The following is a 17,281-nucleotide window of genomic DNA, read 5'->3' as shown; positions in this document are numbered from 1 at the left end:
TAAGTGGAGAGAAGAAATGCAGCCTGAAAGTTTAGAGAGGGAAGTTTTAAAAAGTCACTACATCATGGGGGCTAAGTTTCTTTTTTAGAGGGCAATACAATCATTGCTGTCATTCCTTTTGTATTTCTTCCTGCATTCCTTTTCTGTGTTCAGCTGGCTATTTCTTCATTAATTCTTGCAAGACTCTTCAGCATTTTAGCCAAGTCTTTTGACTATGTTTCTTGCCCAGCATATGAACAGGCCTTTCTTGAGCATGCAAACTACTGTGCAGACTGTGGTTACCTAGAGAGAACTAGGTAACTTCAGAATAATTAGCTGAAATTTCCTCCCCTCCCCTCTTTTTTTAAAGACAATTCCTCGTCTCTCCAGGAAGATGAAGAGATAGATATGGAGGCTGTCAACTGGCAGCTGAACACCACCTCCATGAATGGGCATTCCTCTACCCCAACCACAGTTCGCTTTCCCAGCTGGGTGACTTTTGATGACAATGAAGTCAGTTTTTCACCGCAGAACCTTTCTCCCTTCAAAACAGACACCCCACCCGCAGAAACACAGACTCCAGATGTTAACTTTAACCTCACTACATCCTTTAAGAAAAGAGAACGTCCTAAAAGCACATTAGGGGACCTCTCCAAAATTCAAAAACTAGATCTCTCCTCCTTAACCAAGTTGTCTTCTGTTGAAACACCACCTTGGAGTGCTACTAATCCCTTCCTGGATGAATCTCTGCGAGATGTCCAACCCTCACCCATCAATCCATTCAGCTCATTCTTTGAGGAGCGAGACAGGCGTTCCAAAAGCTCTTCTGTGTCCAGTGCTCCAGGCAGAAGCCAAAGAGACTCTCTTATTATTTTCCGTCATGAGCCTGATACCATCAGTTTCCATGAGGCAAAAAAAAGTGTAACGCACACAGATGCTATAGAGCAGCTCAAGCAACTCCAGATTGGAAACCCAGATCGTGTGAGCAGCCCTACCTTGCCTGATGATGACCCCATGATGCCATATGATCTGGATGCAGCCTTTTTTAACCTAGCACCAGCTCAGCCAAAGGATGGATGGCCAATGATGCTCAGGATCCCAGAGAAGAAGAATATTATGTCATCCAGGCACTGGGGACCAATATACGTCAAGCTGACTGACAGTGGATGTATACAGCTTTTTTATGAGAAAGGACTGGAGAAACCTTTCCGGGAATTTAAACTTGAAATCAATCATGAGATTTCAGAGCGCAAACTCCAGAACTATGATGAGAATGGAAGGATACACAGTGTGCGGTTGGACCGCACAACCTACAAGGAGAAAAAGAAGTATCAGCCTAAGCCAGCCTTTGCTCACACAGCAGAGAGAGAGCAAATTATCAAACTTGGGACTACAGATTATGAGGACTTCCTTAGCTTCATCAATGCTGTGCAAGACACACTGATGAACTTGCCAGCCTCATCAACAGATCTGAGCACAGTGGGACTAAACTATCAAGAAGAAGAAATCACAGTTGACGTCAGGGATGAGTTTCATGGCATCTTGGCCAAAGGAGACAGCGTGATTTTCCAGCACAGTGTGCTGACCCATATCTATGTTCTCAGCTTCCTTTCTGGCCTGGCAGAATGCAGACTGGGCCTTAATGATATCCTGATCAAAGGGAATGAAATAGTAGCAAGGCAGGATATTATGCCCACTACTACCACTAAGTGGATTAAATTATACAGCTGTCGGTTCCATTCATGTGTAGATGAGGATGTGTTTAATAACTCCCGTATTATCCTGTTCAACCCCTTGGATGCCTGCCGGTTTGAACTGATGCGATTCAGAACTGTCTTTGCTGAGAAAACTTTGCCTTTTACTCTGAGGACAGCTGCCAGCATCAATGGTGCTGAGGTGGAGGTGCAGAGCTGGCTGGTGATGTCCACTGGGTTCTCTTCCAACTGTGACCCTTTAACTCAGGTCCCCTGTGAAAATGTGATGATCCGCTACCCAGTGCCAAATGAGTGGGTGAAGAACTTCCGCAGGGAGAGCGTCCTGGGGGAGAAATCTTTGAAAGCCAAGGTGAACAAGGGGGCTACTTTTGGATCAACCAGTCTGTCTGGTTCTGAGCCAGTAATGAGAGTAACTTTGGGAACTGCCAAATATGAGCATGCCTTTAATTCCATCGTATGGAGGATAAACAGACTGCCTGACAAAAACTCAGGTGAGTGGTGCATATCATCTCTGCAGGAGTAAACTAAAAGGAAATATGTATTTTGGAAGATAGGGAATACTGGGTTTACATGGTGAAGGATAAATCATCCTTTTTAGTATCCCAAAGGACATCAGTTAGTTGCATTAAGCATTTATCTGACCCTTCATTGCAGTAGTTTTATGTATCCTACAAACATTGCTAATTATAGAAAGAAGTTTAGGTTTTATGGATGCAAAAATATGCCTTCTGTCTCTGCTTTTATTAGGCATCAAACATCTCTGTGTGCTTAGCACTGTTACTGGAAGCAGGGCTTTTTCAGGTAACTTGCAAAGAGAAGATACTATGTTACAGGGCTGAAGGACAGGACCAGACAAATTGCTGTAGTTCCAGCACATGTGATTGCTTTTCCATTCATTGCCACGCATACTGAGCCAGTGCTATATATTTCAATGCGTATACCACAACTAATGCCTACAAAGTGTCTGGAATGGGGATTGTAAGAGGACAGAATATATTGTGCAACCATTCAAAACAAAACTTTCCAAACATTAGTTTGTGGCTATGTTTCTGTAATTAGTGCAGACAGGTAAATACAGCTTAAACCTGAAGAGAGAATACCAACATAAAACCCACAAGTCTTTGTATTTCTAGTAACATGTTCATAATTAAACATTCAAATAATATGAGCAAGGTACTGTTCCCTTTGGCCATAGCTGCCAGTCATTCCACTTCCTGCCTTTCATCCATGGTGTGCAATAAAGCTAGACGACTCAGGTTTATTTTTATTCATAGTGAATTCTACTTCTTGATTTCTCTGATCCAGACTAGCTTTTTACAAATGAAATGCACTTTTCAGTGTTAATGCTGTAGTAATGCAGCTGGATGACTGGGTGGGTTTCTGTATTTGGTGTTCCCTGAAAGTTCAGTGTTGTAACAGATTTGACACTTTCTAAGCACGTGTTTTTCCTAAGTTTGAGCTATAGCGTCAGCAGAACAGTGATCAGAGTCTTTTAGTCTTTTGGATCACATTTCAGCCCAAGAATGCCATAGGTTACAAATTTGGAGGGATATCACTGACAGAAGTGAAGGCTCCATGTGTTCTGCAGTGCGGGGCATAAGAAGAGAGAGCTTGACTATTTAAAAGAAATACTGCAATGAAAAAATAACCTCAGGCTGTTTATGAGCAATAACATGCTTGTGAGGAAAATATCACTATGCCATCTGCATGAGCTCTGGGAATGATATGCTGTGAAATTTGGCCTTCTGTGGCATCTTCTCTCCATATACCGTATGTCTATACTGTATAGACATTACAGCTGGGGAAACAAAAGCCCCCAAACTTTAACACAATCACAGAACATGCCAGTAGCAAACCAGAAGAGGCAGAACTCCTGGCTCTACTGCCTCCTGCGAGGTGATGCTCCCTTACCCGTCGCAACTCAGAGGGAGATGTTGATCTGTGTCTCCCGTTTCCTTGATCTTGTCTCTCCCAGCGTGAGGCTTTATTATATGCACCCTGTGTCGAGGGAAATGCATCACAGACTTGGCACTGCTGTTGGAGCCCTGCCACAGAGCATCTATCCATCAGTGTCACCATGCAGAACGCAGGGCAGTCGGTATTTGTTTACATCCTGAGAGAAAGAGAGTTTCCTCACCCCTCCAGTCAGGTCAGATGTCATTTCAGAGAAAGGAAGGGCCTTTCAAGCACTGTCTTGGCCAGGACATGAGGTATGTGAGAGAGAGGGAATCCCACGGTGATGACAGGGCAGGCCAAGTGTAGTTTAAATCTGACCTTGCCTCTCAAGGACTGTTTACATTTCTTGACAATACTTGTCCCATGGTTTTCCTTACTTGAAGTATATGGCAAACAAAGAGGGATATAAATGGTACTCAAAAGCATTGATTCCCACTCCTTCTTAGATTTGTCTGATGGACCACATGCACTTCTGACCATGTGATACTGATGTGTGGTCTACTCCCAACCTTGTGCATGCTTGGCTGTATCCAGCCCTATCCAAAAGTCATATAATAACTCACCTTCACCTGTTTGCAGAAGTCCCTATAAATGATGCAGTTCTCAAGCACTAAGTATAAAAATACTCCCCTGACTCGCACTTCATGCTCTCTTACTGTGGCACCTACAGCTCACCCCTAACAGTGCTCTGTGTCCTCTGTAAATGTCTGGTCTGCTAATTAACTGCTCTGGGACTCCAGAGCAGGAGAGAGGTGGTGGCATCCCACTGCAGCTGGTGAGAAATGCTGCAGGTAGCCACAGTCTCCAGCTCCACCCTGCTTCCAGAGGCCACACAACGTGTCCATAGGACCTGGGGCATATGCATTGCCTGACTCTCTCCAGCACACGTGCCTATCTGCCAGCCCCGTGTGCCTCTCAAAGAAGAACATACGTAGGCACAGATTTACTATGGGACCTCTTGTTCATCCACGTTTTTTTCCTCTGACACATCAGTCCCTTGCAAACACAATGCCAGGAACTCCAGAGGTCTCCGCGTAGCCACTTGGACCTCTTGTGCTTCACTCCATTCCCCGGATGCAGACCGCTGCAGGCTCTGTGCAGACGTGAGGCGTGTGACACCGTCAGCCCTGCCCATGGTCTGCCCTGATGGCCAGTGCCACAGCCCCGCAGGGGAGGAGAGCCGGTCCCTCCCGAAGCTCACTGCTCGCATTGAGGTTGTAATATCCTAGCACCCAAATGGTTAAGAATTATTTAAGCAGCTACGCTGTCTTATCCAAATGTTTTCTCTTTGTGCTTTCTAGTGGGATGGGGCCCTTTGCACTGTCACTATAGGAACTTGTTATCATCACTGTCTGTATTATTTTGTAGCCAAAGTGTCTGCTTATGACTGGACATTGAAAAGCATATGACAAATGAAGGACTGTGTGTACTCTGACTGTGATTTGACCTAAGAAAAAACTATGGACTGGATTCTACTGACCACATTGCTGAAATCCTTTCCAAAATAGCTTGTTAAACTTTATTGCCCTTCTCATATTCACAATTAATATGATCAAAGCAGCTGATAAAGAAGCCTATTTACAGGCTTTGCAGAGCTTCAGCTGCAGCTGGCTGGGCTCCACATGTTTGGGTTTTTTCAGTCCACTAGCAGAATATTAGAAAAACATCCACCCGGTCTTCAATCATGGGAAAACACTCTTCCAGTGAAGCAGGGGTGTAGCCTCTATGCAGGGCCTTGGATCTGGGTATTTGAACTTTGCTCTAGCTTGGCTGTGGATCCCAGGCATGTTGCCTGGTCTGAAATAAATTAAATCCTTTAGTCCGAACATGTTGGGACATCAGAATTGTTTGGAACAGATTCCCTCCAATCATGGTAACCCATGCATATGTATGAATTATATTATCAGATCCTTGATTGTCAGAATGAAAAGTTAGTAGCTCAAGGAAGCAAGAGGTGTAAAACAAAAGCAGTCTGTTGATTTCCTCCTGATTTCACTAAAAAGTGTACCTGTCCATTAGAGCAAGAGCTCTGAATGAGCCTGCTGAACAAACTGAAAGTCTACAGCAGTTGTGCCTTGTGTGCCTCGCACTTGGGACACTAATTGAGCACTGATGTGCTTGGTATTTTTGCTATAGCTTCAGTGGAGGAGTTGCTTTCTTAATCAGTCCACCTGTTGCCTACCATGCTGAGCTGGTTTAAATTAATAACTTCCATATTTTTTTGAGTGTTGTGCACGGTCTTTTCTGTTAGGGGTACTCCTACTAGAAGAAATTAAATTATTGAAAAATTGCTTTGTTAATTGCATTGCATTAATATTTGTTTTGCTTTTTTCCCCTTTATTCCCCTCCCCTTTTTTTTCGAGCCTGTGAATATCCACCAACATTCAGGTGTTAGAAGAGCGGTTGCTGGTTCCGTGTGTCCAGTTGAAATAATGAAGAGTTCAAAAGCTCACATCTCCAAAGCACCTGTCACACAGTGTGCTTGAGCCCAGTTAAACACTTCCCAGTGTTACCTTCACACATGTCCATCCCAAAGGCAACTGAGCACATGCCAGCTCAGGCGTGTAGCGGCGCAAGCTGAACATTTTGTAGCTGTGGATGTGGCTTGTGCCAGAGCACAGAGCTGCCTCTCCTGGGCTGCTGTGGGCCTCCGCTGCAACCCAGGCAGTCTGAAGGAGGGAGCAACCCATGGCAAACTAGAGGAGAGGAAAAGCATAGCAAAGCAGAGGAGCAGGAAGGATTACCATGAGGAGTCTGATGAGACTGGCACAGGGTGAGGAAAGAGATACGAACGGATGGGGAGCCTGAGACTGGGAGTTTGTTGCCAGTACTGAGAGCTGAATTTCTGAGCCAGGAATGACTCATTTTTAGGCCTCTTCACAACGCAGTGCCAGAGAGCAGGGATTCCCAGGTATGTGCAGCGGCACCCGAGTGTCCCGTGGCAGAGGCTGAAGTGCACTGCTGCCACAGGTGTGCCCATCACAGCCAAGCTCAAGAACTGGGCAGAAGCAAAAGCCCTGCAGTGCTGGAGGGCACAATGTTCTCCATGAGAGCCTGTGCGGCTGCTGCTAGCCCATGGCGGGTGAGGTCATCTTGAAGGTCTGCTGTGCACCACTGCTTTTTATCCAGAAAAAGTGTGCTCCAGGAATCAAAAGTTGGGACACACTGTCAGAGAAGGATCCCATGTCGCTCTAGAACCAGAGCAACCAAGTCACTGCTCTGCTTGGGGTAATTAATTCTGATGAAAAGCAGGTGATGTATTTTAATGCTTGCAGAACTCGAGCTTTTATATCTGCTTGACACTGCACCCACTCATTCATTACTTGGCTCCAGCTGTGGTGCTGCATCTCTCTGTGGTCCCTGTTGAACTGCATAGCGTCTCATTGGATTTGCTGCACACATATAAACCTTCCAGTTGTGAGGAAACTCTGGCTAGACTGTTTGGAACTATGAGGCTGACTCTAGATGAAATTTTTACCCAGACTTACACCAGGTTGAAATTTTTTTCCAACTGTTTCAGAGGTTAAGTGGGATGTTGCAATGCCCAAGCCCTCTAAAGACTGCTCAATGTCATCCTGCTGGGACAAGTAATATCTCAAAATCCCACATCTTGCTTTTCAAGCTTCAGCTCAACAAGGCTGACTTTGGGGCAAAGCTCTGGATGAGGAGCTGACTTGCTTTTCAAGGCCCAGGCTTGCAAGTCCTTCACAGGCAGTGTTTTCTTTCTCTTCCCAGGGAGAGCTCCTGGGCTTTCCCCACCCAGTTCTTTTTACTCTGCCTACCTTCCTCCTTCCTTGCTTCTGTCCTGTACACCTTGCTGAGCTGTAGGGAGAACTTTCCCAATGAACTAGTCAGAAATCCTATATCCTGTAACACTGGCAGACAAGGATTCAGTTCATTTATTAATACATTACTTTCATTTACACATACTTAGATAATAGGATCCCTTCAGAAAGCCCAAGGTGGCTTTGAAGGCTCTCATCCTCATTTTGCAGACAAACTGAGGTGCAGACCTTAAATGACTTGGTCAAGAGCTTAGAGAGTGGGCAGCAGTCAGAAATAAAACCAACCTAGCTTGACTAGCAGTCCCTACTTTAATTTTTAAACATCACTGCTGTCCAGCAAAACAAGGGGGAAAAATAATAAGAAAGGTTATCATTTACAGATGACAGAGCTAAACACGATTAGTTCTTCACCTTCCCATCTTTAATGACTAGCTACCTTGTCGTGGGTTAGAGCAAGGAATAAACAGTTATTTCCAAGCTGTGCAGAAATTTGCTTTCTGAAACCAGAAAAATTATTTAACCTTATTTTCTTTTGCTAAAAATGGGGATAACAATTTCAAATAAATGTGAAATATCTGCCAAGTCCCACCTTTACTTACTATCAATACGCGACATTTCAGAAGGATATGCCACAATGTACTTAGCATGTTACATACACTGGGGGAATCAGAAGAGGGGAAATACCTTTACCCTATGGTGCTTGATTTACGTCTTGTATTTTCACCCACTAAAAGCAAACTAGAGTGATCAGCAGTTCTTTCTGCAGTTTATTTTGTGTAATTCCTCTGGAAACTCCAGCAGTATTCAAATACTGTCACTTGCTACGAACTAGTTCACCCAGGCAGATTCTGGGTTTCGTGCAGTTTTGTGATGTTGCTTCCTCCTAGATGTTGTCTTTTTCGATCCATCCAACACAACTTCCATGTCTGTTTGCTTTCTTTTTCCAGCTTCTGGGCATCCTCACTGCTTCTTCTGTCACCTAGAGCTTGGCTCTGACCGGGAAGTGCCTTCCAGTTTTGTTCGCTATGTAGATGTGGAATTTGACATGCCCACCACTTCTGCGTCCAAAGCCACTGTTCGGTCCATCTCTGTTGAGGACAAGACCGACGTGAGGAAGTGGGTGAACTATTCAGCACACTACAGTTACAAGGTAAAACTGAGCGTGTGGCAATCACCATGGTTACTTTGCATACTACATTGTCTTGAAAAGTGTGGGCAGATGATAAAATACCATGGGCAGATGAGGCGGGAATTTGGCGCGTGCCAGGCTCTGTGCAGTAGCTACTCATGTGCAGCCTCTTGATTCACGGCGAACAAGCAGTGGATTATCCCTCAGCAAAGATGGAATAAAGTTGCTTGCGGTTGCTTTGTGGAAGAGCATACACGCAGCCAGCTACTAGGGATGAGCTGATACAGTAAGAGTGTGAACAGGGAGTTTTGCTGTTCTTCTTAGCAGCTACACTGGGAGTGCTACAGCAGACAAAAGGATTGCATTATTTCTGTGCTTAAATACTTCCCACCTGCCCTAAGGAGGGGACCAGACGGGAAAATACACCTGCCAAGAATCTCAGTATGCCAAAATTTGCATGTTAGCTGATCACTCAGCAGAGAAATTGGCATCCTACATGCCTTCTTTAAGAGCAATGATGAGAGATACTGAAAAGATTCTCATGGCAAATATTTTTAATGGTAATTGTAATTGCATTTTTAGCAGTCTCTTAAATTCCCTGGAGATGGTATTTGATCTTCCTAAGTATCCCTTTTAAGAATTAAACATTGGATTATCCCTGAGTTTTCGGAGATATTGAAATTTAGAACACAAATGTAGATGTGCATTTTCAAAATTAATCTCTCTGCTTTATACATCAGTCTTTGCAGAGTTTAAAATTGAGGCTGGTCTTCTGCTATCACTTAGGAAGCCACCTGTCCTCTGCAGATTTGGTTCTGGGTTTGGATTCAAAGTACAGCTGGGGATGGTAATGAATATAAAATCATGTGAGACCGGTTCTCTGCATGACATTCTCTCTTCTGGAAATGATGTCATGACACTGTTGAATCGCAAAACTATTTGGATTAGACTGAAAACACTTACAGTAAATAAAATCCAGCTTTCCCTCCCAGTCATGGAACCTCACAAAACCAAGCCAGACCAACTAACAAGCTAGAAATGGGATTTATTTTTACAAAGTGGTAATAAAATCAAGTTTTACTCTAACCAAAACTGCTTTGAGACTCTGACAAACATTAACAATCCACAGACTCAGAATGTTGTTTGGGGGTTAATACTACACAACCGACTTCCGCATTCTTAAGGTTTATGGCCGATGACCCAAAATTCGTAATCACTCACCTAATAAAGGGAGGGCTCTCAACCACGAGGAGTTTCCTTGGGTGACATCCCAACCCAAGGGGAGTCCCCCGCTGCAGACCCCTGAGGAGGACTGACTCAAAATGGCTCTCCAGCGGGGCTCCGTTTATACCCTCGTCAAATCTGTCTGTGGTCAAATACAGTCACGTAGCCCCCCCACTGGCTGAGGACCCCAGCTTCCTCACCTTTCGACTGAAATGCCTACGTGCTGACCACCACCGTGTGGGCATGACAAGAGCTGTGGCAGGAAGTTTTTGACGGCTTTTGTCGGGTCTTTGTCAGGGCAGGTGCATCTGCCACACCCCTCAGTCTTTCTTTTCACAGCCCTCTCAGTTTACGAAGAGTTTCTTCACCTGAGCAGGACACAACCGCCGCAAAGGAAGGCTTTTGAATCTTTTGTTTTCCTTTCTCATTACAAATGTTCACTCTCTTTTTCCTCTTCCAGGTCGAAATAGAGCAGAAAAAAAGCTTGAATGAGGCTCTGAAGGGAGAAGATACTGCAAATGTCAATGAATGTGCTACGCAGTGAAAGAAGATCAGTCTGCAAGTCCCAAGAGGGGTGGTCAGATTAACAGACCTGGAAGAAAGGACTTGCAGGGTTTTGGTATTTTTCTTTGAAAAAGTATAGAGTACTACTACTGAAATAATGCTCTGAAGAGTATTATTTTTCAGTGTGGTTGATCCGTACTTTGAGAAGCAGCTCATCAGTGGTTTGTTTGGAGCAGACCCATGGGCTTTTGCTGGAACGATTTAAGTACAGTTGGGGTATAGACAGAATGACTCGTATTAAAGCCAAGCCTGCCTTTTCTGCCTCTTCACCATCTAAGTTCTGCACTGAAGTATGGTCTGACCACCATCAGAGCCAAAACAGAAAGCAGCCTTTATCTCACTTACAATCTTGCCCTCCTACGTTAAGCATTTTTATTTGTACGCCTGTTGGTTTGGTCATTGTCAGATTCACTTCCTTCTGAACCGCCACATAAAACCCAGGGAGCATCGAGTGAAAAATGATATAAAATCTCATTTCTGAAGTGGTCAACAGAGTGAAAACCCTGAGAATCATTCCGGAGAATCAACAAACTCTGCATCTTAAACATAGTAAATGGTCAAGCAGATGAACTACAGACAGGACAGCTAATCATGTAGCTGTTCTTTTCACCCCTTCCTGTCTCGTCCCCTGAACGACAACATGTCATTGTGCACATTTTCATGGGGTCTGCACAAGTTCCAAGAAAGCCTCTGCAGCTTCTCAAAATTTTTATTTGTTAGTCTGAGCTGTTCTGTTGTCTTGACTGAACATGGTTATGGCTGCTAGTAACAGGGAATGTGTGTTATAATAGAGGTGATACAGGAGGGACTTTGCTCGGATTAGATCATTCCTGCCTAGAAAGATATTTAAGGGAAAAACATTGGGGTTTGGTTTTGGTTTGTTTTTTTCATATATTTTCTTGGATGGGTAAGGTGGGTTGTTACTGAAAATGTCAGAACACGATTACTTTAACAGACAATGTTGTTTGCCTTCCTGAAAATCCTTGGAAGTCTGTCCAGCACAATAGTACTTCCATGTTCTGTCTCAAACTACCATATAAGTAACTTGTGTCTTTATAAAACCCCCACTAACTGGGACCCAAAATCTCTTTTCAAAAATTAACAAGCTTCCATCATGGAGATTTTTTTTATCTCCACTTAGCTGAAAGTAACAGCAAGTCTTAAAACTTCTTTCTAAATAAGGCAAAAATCACTCATTCATATATATTTTCAGAGAAAACAGTATTCAAGTACCCATTTTTTGTGGTTGTTTCCATGGCTTGCATAATATTTTATCTCAAGGTAATTTTAAATGTAAAAAAAGTAATTTATTAAATCATTTATCTTTTGAAAGGTTACTGCTGACTTTAAAATCGCACATTCGGAAAGTCGGCCAGACTTTCAAAAGGCAATGTAATTTAAAATCATAACGAATTAAAATGAAAGCTTTTTTATAAATTTATAAATTTATTTTATTTTACATTTCATGTAACAGAAAATTAATACACTCTTGATTTATTGCTTTCACTGTGACTCCTATAAAAATCACTACAATGTTAAAATCCCAAATAAAACATGAGATTAATTACACTGAGTCTAAAACTGGTAGTGGCAGAATTTAAAACAAATTATAGGGAACTTATAAATGCCTTTTTATATGCACCTAAATTTCAGTCCTACGTCAACCTAGTGATATACATTTACACAGGTCCACCGCTGTAAATACGTAAAGTCTCACTCCTAGAACTTCTTAATAAGCGTGTAACACTCTACTGCAGGTAGCCTGACTGAAGCCCAGGGAGCTCCTTGGAGCACGCCACCTAGTACTAAGCATTTGCAACATCTTTCTGTAAAGGGAAGAATGCTGTTAACTTTTATGAAGCATTTTGAGATCAATGGATTAAAATTACTGATAAAGTGCAAAGAATTATTATTTATTAAATGATAACTTGTATAGGTTATGAAATATCTGAGAGCACGGGGCTGCCTTGGTGACTGGTTCTCAGCTCTGGTACAGGCTGGCTGTGATGAGCTGCATGGCAACTCCTTTCTATAAAATTCACTCTTCTTTTCAAAGGCATTCAAAGAACTTCTGGGTGTTTTTCCTTTTTTTCACTGCAGCTCCTAGTGTACAGTTTCTGAAAAGGACCAGCAAGAAATCCAACAAAACCAAGCTGAAGGAGTGCTGAGGTGTGTGAGGAAGTGTGAGAATATTTTGTGAAAGAAACACAAAATACTCTGATCTGCAGGCTCAGTGTCTGAATTTTTGCCTATTGCCCCTCAGCCCTTGAAAACACAAATAAGTAATAGCACATAAACAAATTCATGATGTACTCCTTAAAGAGAGGAGAAAATCAAAGAAATAGAATTTTCCATCTCTGTTGAATTCTTAAACTATTCAGTCTCTATCATACTCCAGCCACAGAATATTTCATGCCCCAAAAATTGAAAGGTGAACATATTGGAGGTTTCTGGATTTACTTAATTTCTCTACCTTTTCATCACCGATTCTTTTTTTTAATTCAAAGTTAATGAATGAAAGAAAGAATATGGGCCTAACTGATCTCTTTTACATAGTTAGTTGTACGACAGGAGTATCTCTTCCAGTCCTTATGGAGTTACACAGGCAAAACTGGAGAAGTGTTCTGGTTTATTAAAAAGCTATTTTACTCCATTGTGATCTCTGCAGAATATTTTTCTCATGTACCTGCCACTGAATTTTCAAGGATCAATACCTTGGCCAGACTTTCAAAAGATCTTATTTCCTATTGAAGCACTAGAGAAAGTAGTCTGATTTTTCAGAAGAGCACTAACAACCAAAATCATCACAAAATCTGGTGTTGGTATCACCAGGTGTCATCACTGAATTCTTTTTTCAGTCCAGCACCATTACGAGCCCTGAGCATTTGAACACTGGGATCCTAAGTGCCCTTTTTGAGGCTTCCACTGGTCTTTCTTGATTAAACAGTGCCAGTTTCTTAGTGTTAGATACTGTCACTTACGAGCTTCATGTACATGAACCATATACTCTTCATCCATAGGGGTACAGTAGTAATTTGGGCAGACTGTTGATGGGAGTTCCCACTTGCTGAATGAGGAGGGTAGTGTAGTGTCAGGGGATGAGGAAAAGGCAGAGGTGCTCAATGCCTTCTTTGCCTCGGTCTTTAATGTCAAGACCGGTTGTCCTCAGGAGACTCAGTCCCCAGAACCTGAAGTTAGGGACGGGGGGCTGTGTGAACCCCTCGTAATCCAAGAGGAGACGGTTAGTGACCTGCTGCGACAATTGGACACCCATAAGGCTATGGGCCCGGATGGGATTCACCCCAGAGTAATGAAGGAACTGGCAAATGAACTTGCCAAACCACTCTCTATTATCTGCCGGCAGTCCTGGTTAACTGGAGAAGTTCCAGCTGACTGGAAATTAGCAAATGTAACGCCCATCTACAAGAAGGATCGGAAGGATGATCCAGGGAACTATAGGCCTGTCAGCCTGACCTCGGTGCCAGGCAAGGTGATGGAACAGATCATCCTGAGTGCCATTACACGGCACATGCAGGACAATTGGGGCATTGGGGCCAGCCAACATGGATTCATGAAAGGTAGGTCCTGCTTGACCAACCTGGTCTCCTTCTATGACCAAGTGACCTGCTTAGTAGATGAGGGCAGGGCTGTGGATGTAGTCTATCTAGACTTCAGTAAGGCATTTGACACTGTCTCCCACAGCATCCTCCTAGACAAACTGGCTGCCTGGGGCTTGGATGGGTGGACTCTTCGATGGGTTAAAAACTGGCTGGATGGCCGAGCCCAGAGAGTGGTGGTGAATGGGGCAAAGTCCAACTGGTGGCCGGTCACTAGCGGTGTTCCCCAGGGCTCAGTTCTGGGGCCGGTGCTGTTCAATATCTTTATAGATGATCTAGACATAGGGATTGAGTGCACCCTCAGTAAATTTGCAGATGACACCAAGCTGGGTGGCAGTGTCGATCTGCTGGAGGGTAGGAAGGCCCTACAGAGGGATCTGGACAGGTTAGATAGATCGGCCGAGACCAACGGCATGAGGTTCAACAAGAACAAGTGCCGGGTCTTACACTTCAGCCACAACAACCCCATGCAGCTCTACAGGCTGGGGGAAGAGTGGTTAGAAAGCGGCCCGGTGGAAAGAGACCTGGGGGTGCTGATCGACAGCCGGCTAAACATGAGCCAGCAGTGTGCCCAGGTGGCCAAGAAGGCCAATGGCATCCTGGCCTCTATTAGGAATAGTGTAGCCAGCTGGTCTAGGGAAGTGATTGTCCCTCTGTACTCGGCACTGGTGAGGTCGCACCTTGAATACTGTGTCCAGTTCTGGGCCCCGCACTTCAAGAAAGATGTTGAGGTGTTGGAGCGAGTCCAGAGGAGGGCGACCAAGCTGGTGAAAGGTCTGGAGGGTATGACCTATGAGGAACAGCTGAGGGAGCTGGGGTTGTTTAGCCTGGAGAAGAGGAGGCTCAGAGGTGACCTTATTGCAGTCTACAACTACCTGAAGGGAGGTTGTAGTGAAGTGGCAGTCAGCCTCTTCTCCTGGGCAACTAGCGACAGGACAAGAGGACATAGCCTCAAGCTTTGCCAGGGGAGGTTCAGGTTGGACATTAGGAAGAATTTCTTTTCAGAAAGTGTCATTAGACATTGGAATGGGCTGCCCAGGGAGGTGGTGGAGTCACCATCTCTGGATGTGTTTAAGAATAGACATGGCACTTAGTGCCATGGTCTAGTTGACATGGTGGTGTCAGGGCAATGGTTGGACTCGATGATCCCAGAGGTCTCTTCCAACCTGGTTGATTCTGTGATTCTGTAAGTGAGGGGAAAAGACCTGAGAGGTTTGTCAGTTTGAGAGTAGCAGAAATGATTTAGGTAGAAGCTATGCCTGTAGTGGGGATTATTTTTATTTTTTTTTATCTTGGGGAAAAGTCTCTTTGAATAGTTTCAGTTTAATAGTCCTTTTGAGAAAGGTAGAATCACTGCTCTTCAGTTTATTTGAAAGCTTTGTAGTACTTAAACACTCCGTGTAGGAAATGTGCCTTCAAGGTAAGCATACTTTTGCTCCCTGAAGCTATTCCCACTTTCAGCCTTCTTTCTGTTTCTCATTATGGTTTTGTTTCATTTTTGTACTGTGGTAAGACTTGAGGTATTGCAGGGAATTTTGCCTAGAAAAGTAAACTTAAACAGTCTTTGATGACAAGGGGTAAAGGTGAACAACGTCTCCAGGCAGCTGAGCTTATTTTAGTGAATGACTCTTACATTTATTAACTATGGACACTCTGGTAGCAAAGGGAAAATGGGCAAATTCAGCTGAGAAGTACTGTAACTGACTGATTATATTTGTCCTTTATTTTATTTAGGCTCAAATTTAGTCATCCTATGAAGGAGACAGATTTTAGGTTCTTCATTGTAGCAGTATCATGAGAAACATTGCAGAAATAATTTACCTTTTCTGGTGGGTTGCTGGCTGACATATTTACTTGGCAGGACACCCAAGACCTGTCGGTCTACCTGTCCACATGACTTAGTAGCTGCTAAAACTCCCTCTTGATCATTCACCTCCCAGGATAGTCAAGCAGTTGCATGCAAAAGAGCATGAAAGCAAGAGGAAAAGGTGTACAGTGTTCAGCCTGGAGGTCCTTACTCTGTTGCTTGCATGAAATTATCAGTAATTTCCTTGGCCCTTGAACGCACGCAAACTAACCAAGCCCTTGATAGGTCACCTCTGTTCCAGAGGGTGAAAAATTTCTCTCAGTGACTCTTAGCAGCTCATGTTTATAGCTGTATTCATCTCCAGAACTGGCCAGCACAAGAATCGGCAGCACACAGAGGTCACTTATGGATGAAGTACTTAACCCTCTTCTGCCACTAAAGTTAAGTCTACGTTGTGAATTATCTGAGATATGAAATTTTGTGTGATAACTGGCATAGCTGTTCCTAGCCTTCCTGTTTTGTTCAGCCAGCCACCCACCCAGCCACCCATCCATCCATCCTCCCACCCGTCCTGCCCTTCTTCCCTCTCTCTCCTATACTTGCAATTCATTCTTTGCACTATTGACATTGATTGGTTTTATTATTATTTTGTAACATATTCCTACCTTTTTGTTTTGTAAAATAAGAAAGTCTATACACTGGCTAACTTTGTAGAAGTGTTTTTTTTTCTTTTTATTTTATCAGTTGAAAGAGGATGTCATGTTTTGTTTGAACTATGGGAAAACTTAAATAAATGTTAAGATGAAACAGCATATCCATATTTTCACTGTGAAATTGAAGTTGTACATGCTGGATATTCTGATAAGCCAGAAGTCTTGAATTCAGAAGAGGAAAAGGGAGTGTTTTGAATAGCATAAAGGATATAAATTAGAAGTTATGGGACTATATACGGAAAAGAGATTATTTCGTTTGATCATACAGACTGAATGATTGATTGATAGACTGCAAAGGAAATGGAGCAGGCCTAGAGTTTGAGCCACACAACAGACATGTAGAGCAGTGCTGACATAATGTAGAAGAGGATCCAACATTTGCATGAAGCCATCCTGAAACAAAGTAATTGACAATTGAAGCTTCTGCTCAGTGGTTCTCTTCTACTTCTGTCTCTGACCGCTAAAGCCAGCAGTACATGTGACGGCAATGTCTTCCTGTAACCAGAACATCTGTTTGCAAAGCAGATGTAAGGCTAAGGTCTAAACTCTTTAGAGAGTCCCCTGCTATGATTCTCTGTGTTGAGTAAGCCATGTATCATTTCATACATCTTTCCACTTCTCTCATAGTCACCAAGACCAGTTGCAGTTTGCTGCTTTTCTCACAAGCACTCCCTGAATCAGACTGAAAATCTGGGCAGTCTCACTGACCAAAGAAATCAGATACCCATCATAAGGGCTGCTCAGATTATTGCACTGAGCTCAGCACATTCTCCATAGTATGCCTCAGTACGA

The 17,281-nt window shown here is 43.5% G+C and overlaps 1 protein-coding gene across 2 annotated transcripts in view; it reads left to right on the top strand.

Moving 5' to 3' along the window:
• Nucleotides 1-14,023, top strand: part of STON2 (stonin 2) — an 85,260-nt gene extending 71,237 nt beyond the window's left edge. For both annotated transcript variants that reach the window (XM_068397925.1, XM_068397926.1), the window contains exons 5-7: nt 350-2,185; nt 8,383-8,585; nt 10,249-14,023. In XM_068397925.1, coding sequence (XP_068254026.1) covers nt 350-2,185; nt 8,383-8,585; nt 10,249-10,332 — 2,123 coding nt within the window. In that variant the 3' untranslated portion in view covers nt 10,333-14,023. The remainder of the gene's footprint in view (nt 1-349; nt 2,186-8,382; nt 8,586-10,248) is intronic.
• Nucleotides 14,024-17,281: the final 3,258 nt, after the last annotated feature.

This window comes from Nyctibius grandis, chromosome 4, assembly GCF_013368605.1.
Source record: "Nyctibius grandis isolate bNycGra1 chromosome 4, bNycGra1.pri, whole genome shotgun sequence".
Lineage (NCBI taxonomy): Eukaryota > Metazoa > Chordata > Aves > Nyctibiiformes > Nyctibiidae > Nyctibius > Nyctibius grandis.
Note: the sequence above shows the minus strand (reverse complement) of the source record. Positions and strands in the feature narration are given on the sequence as shown.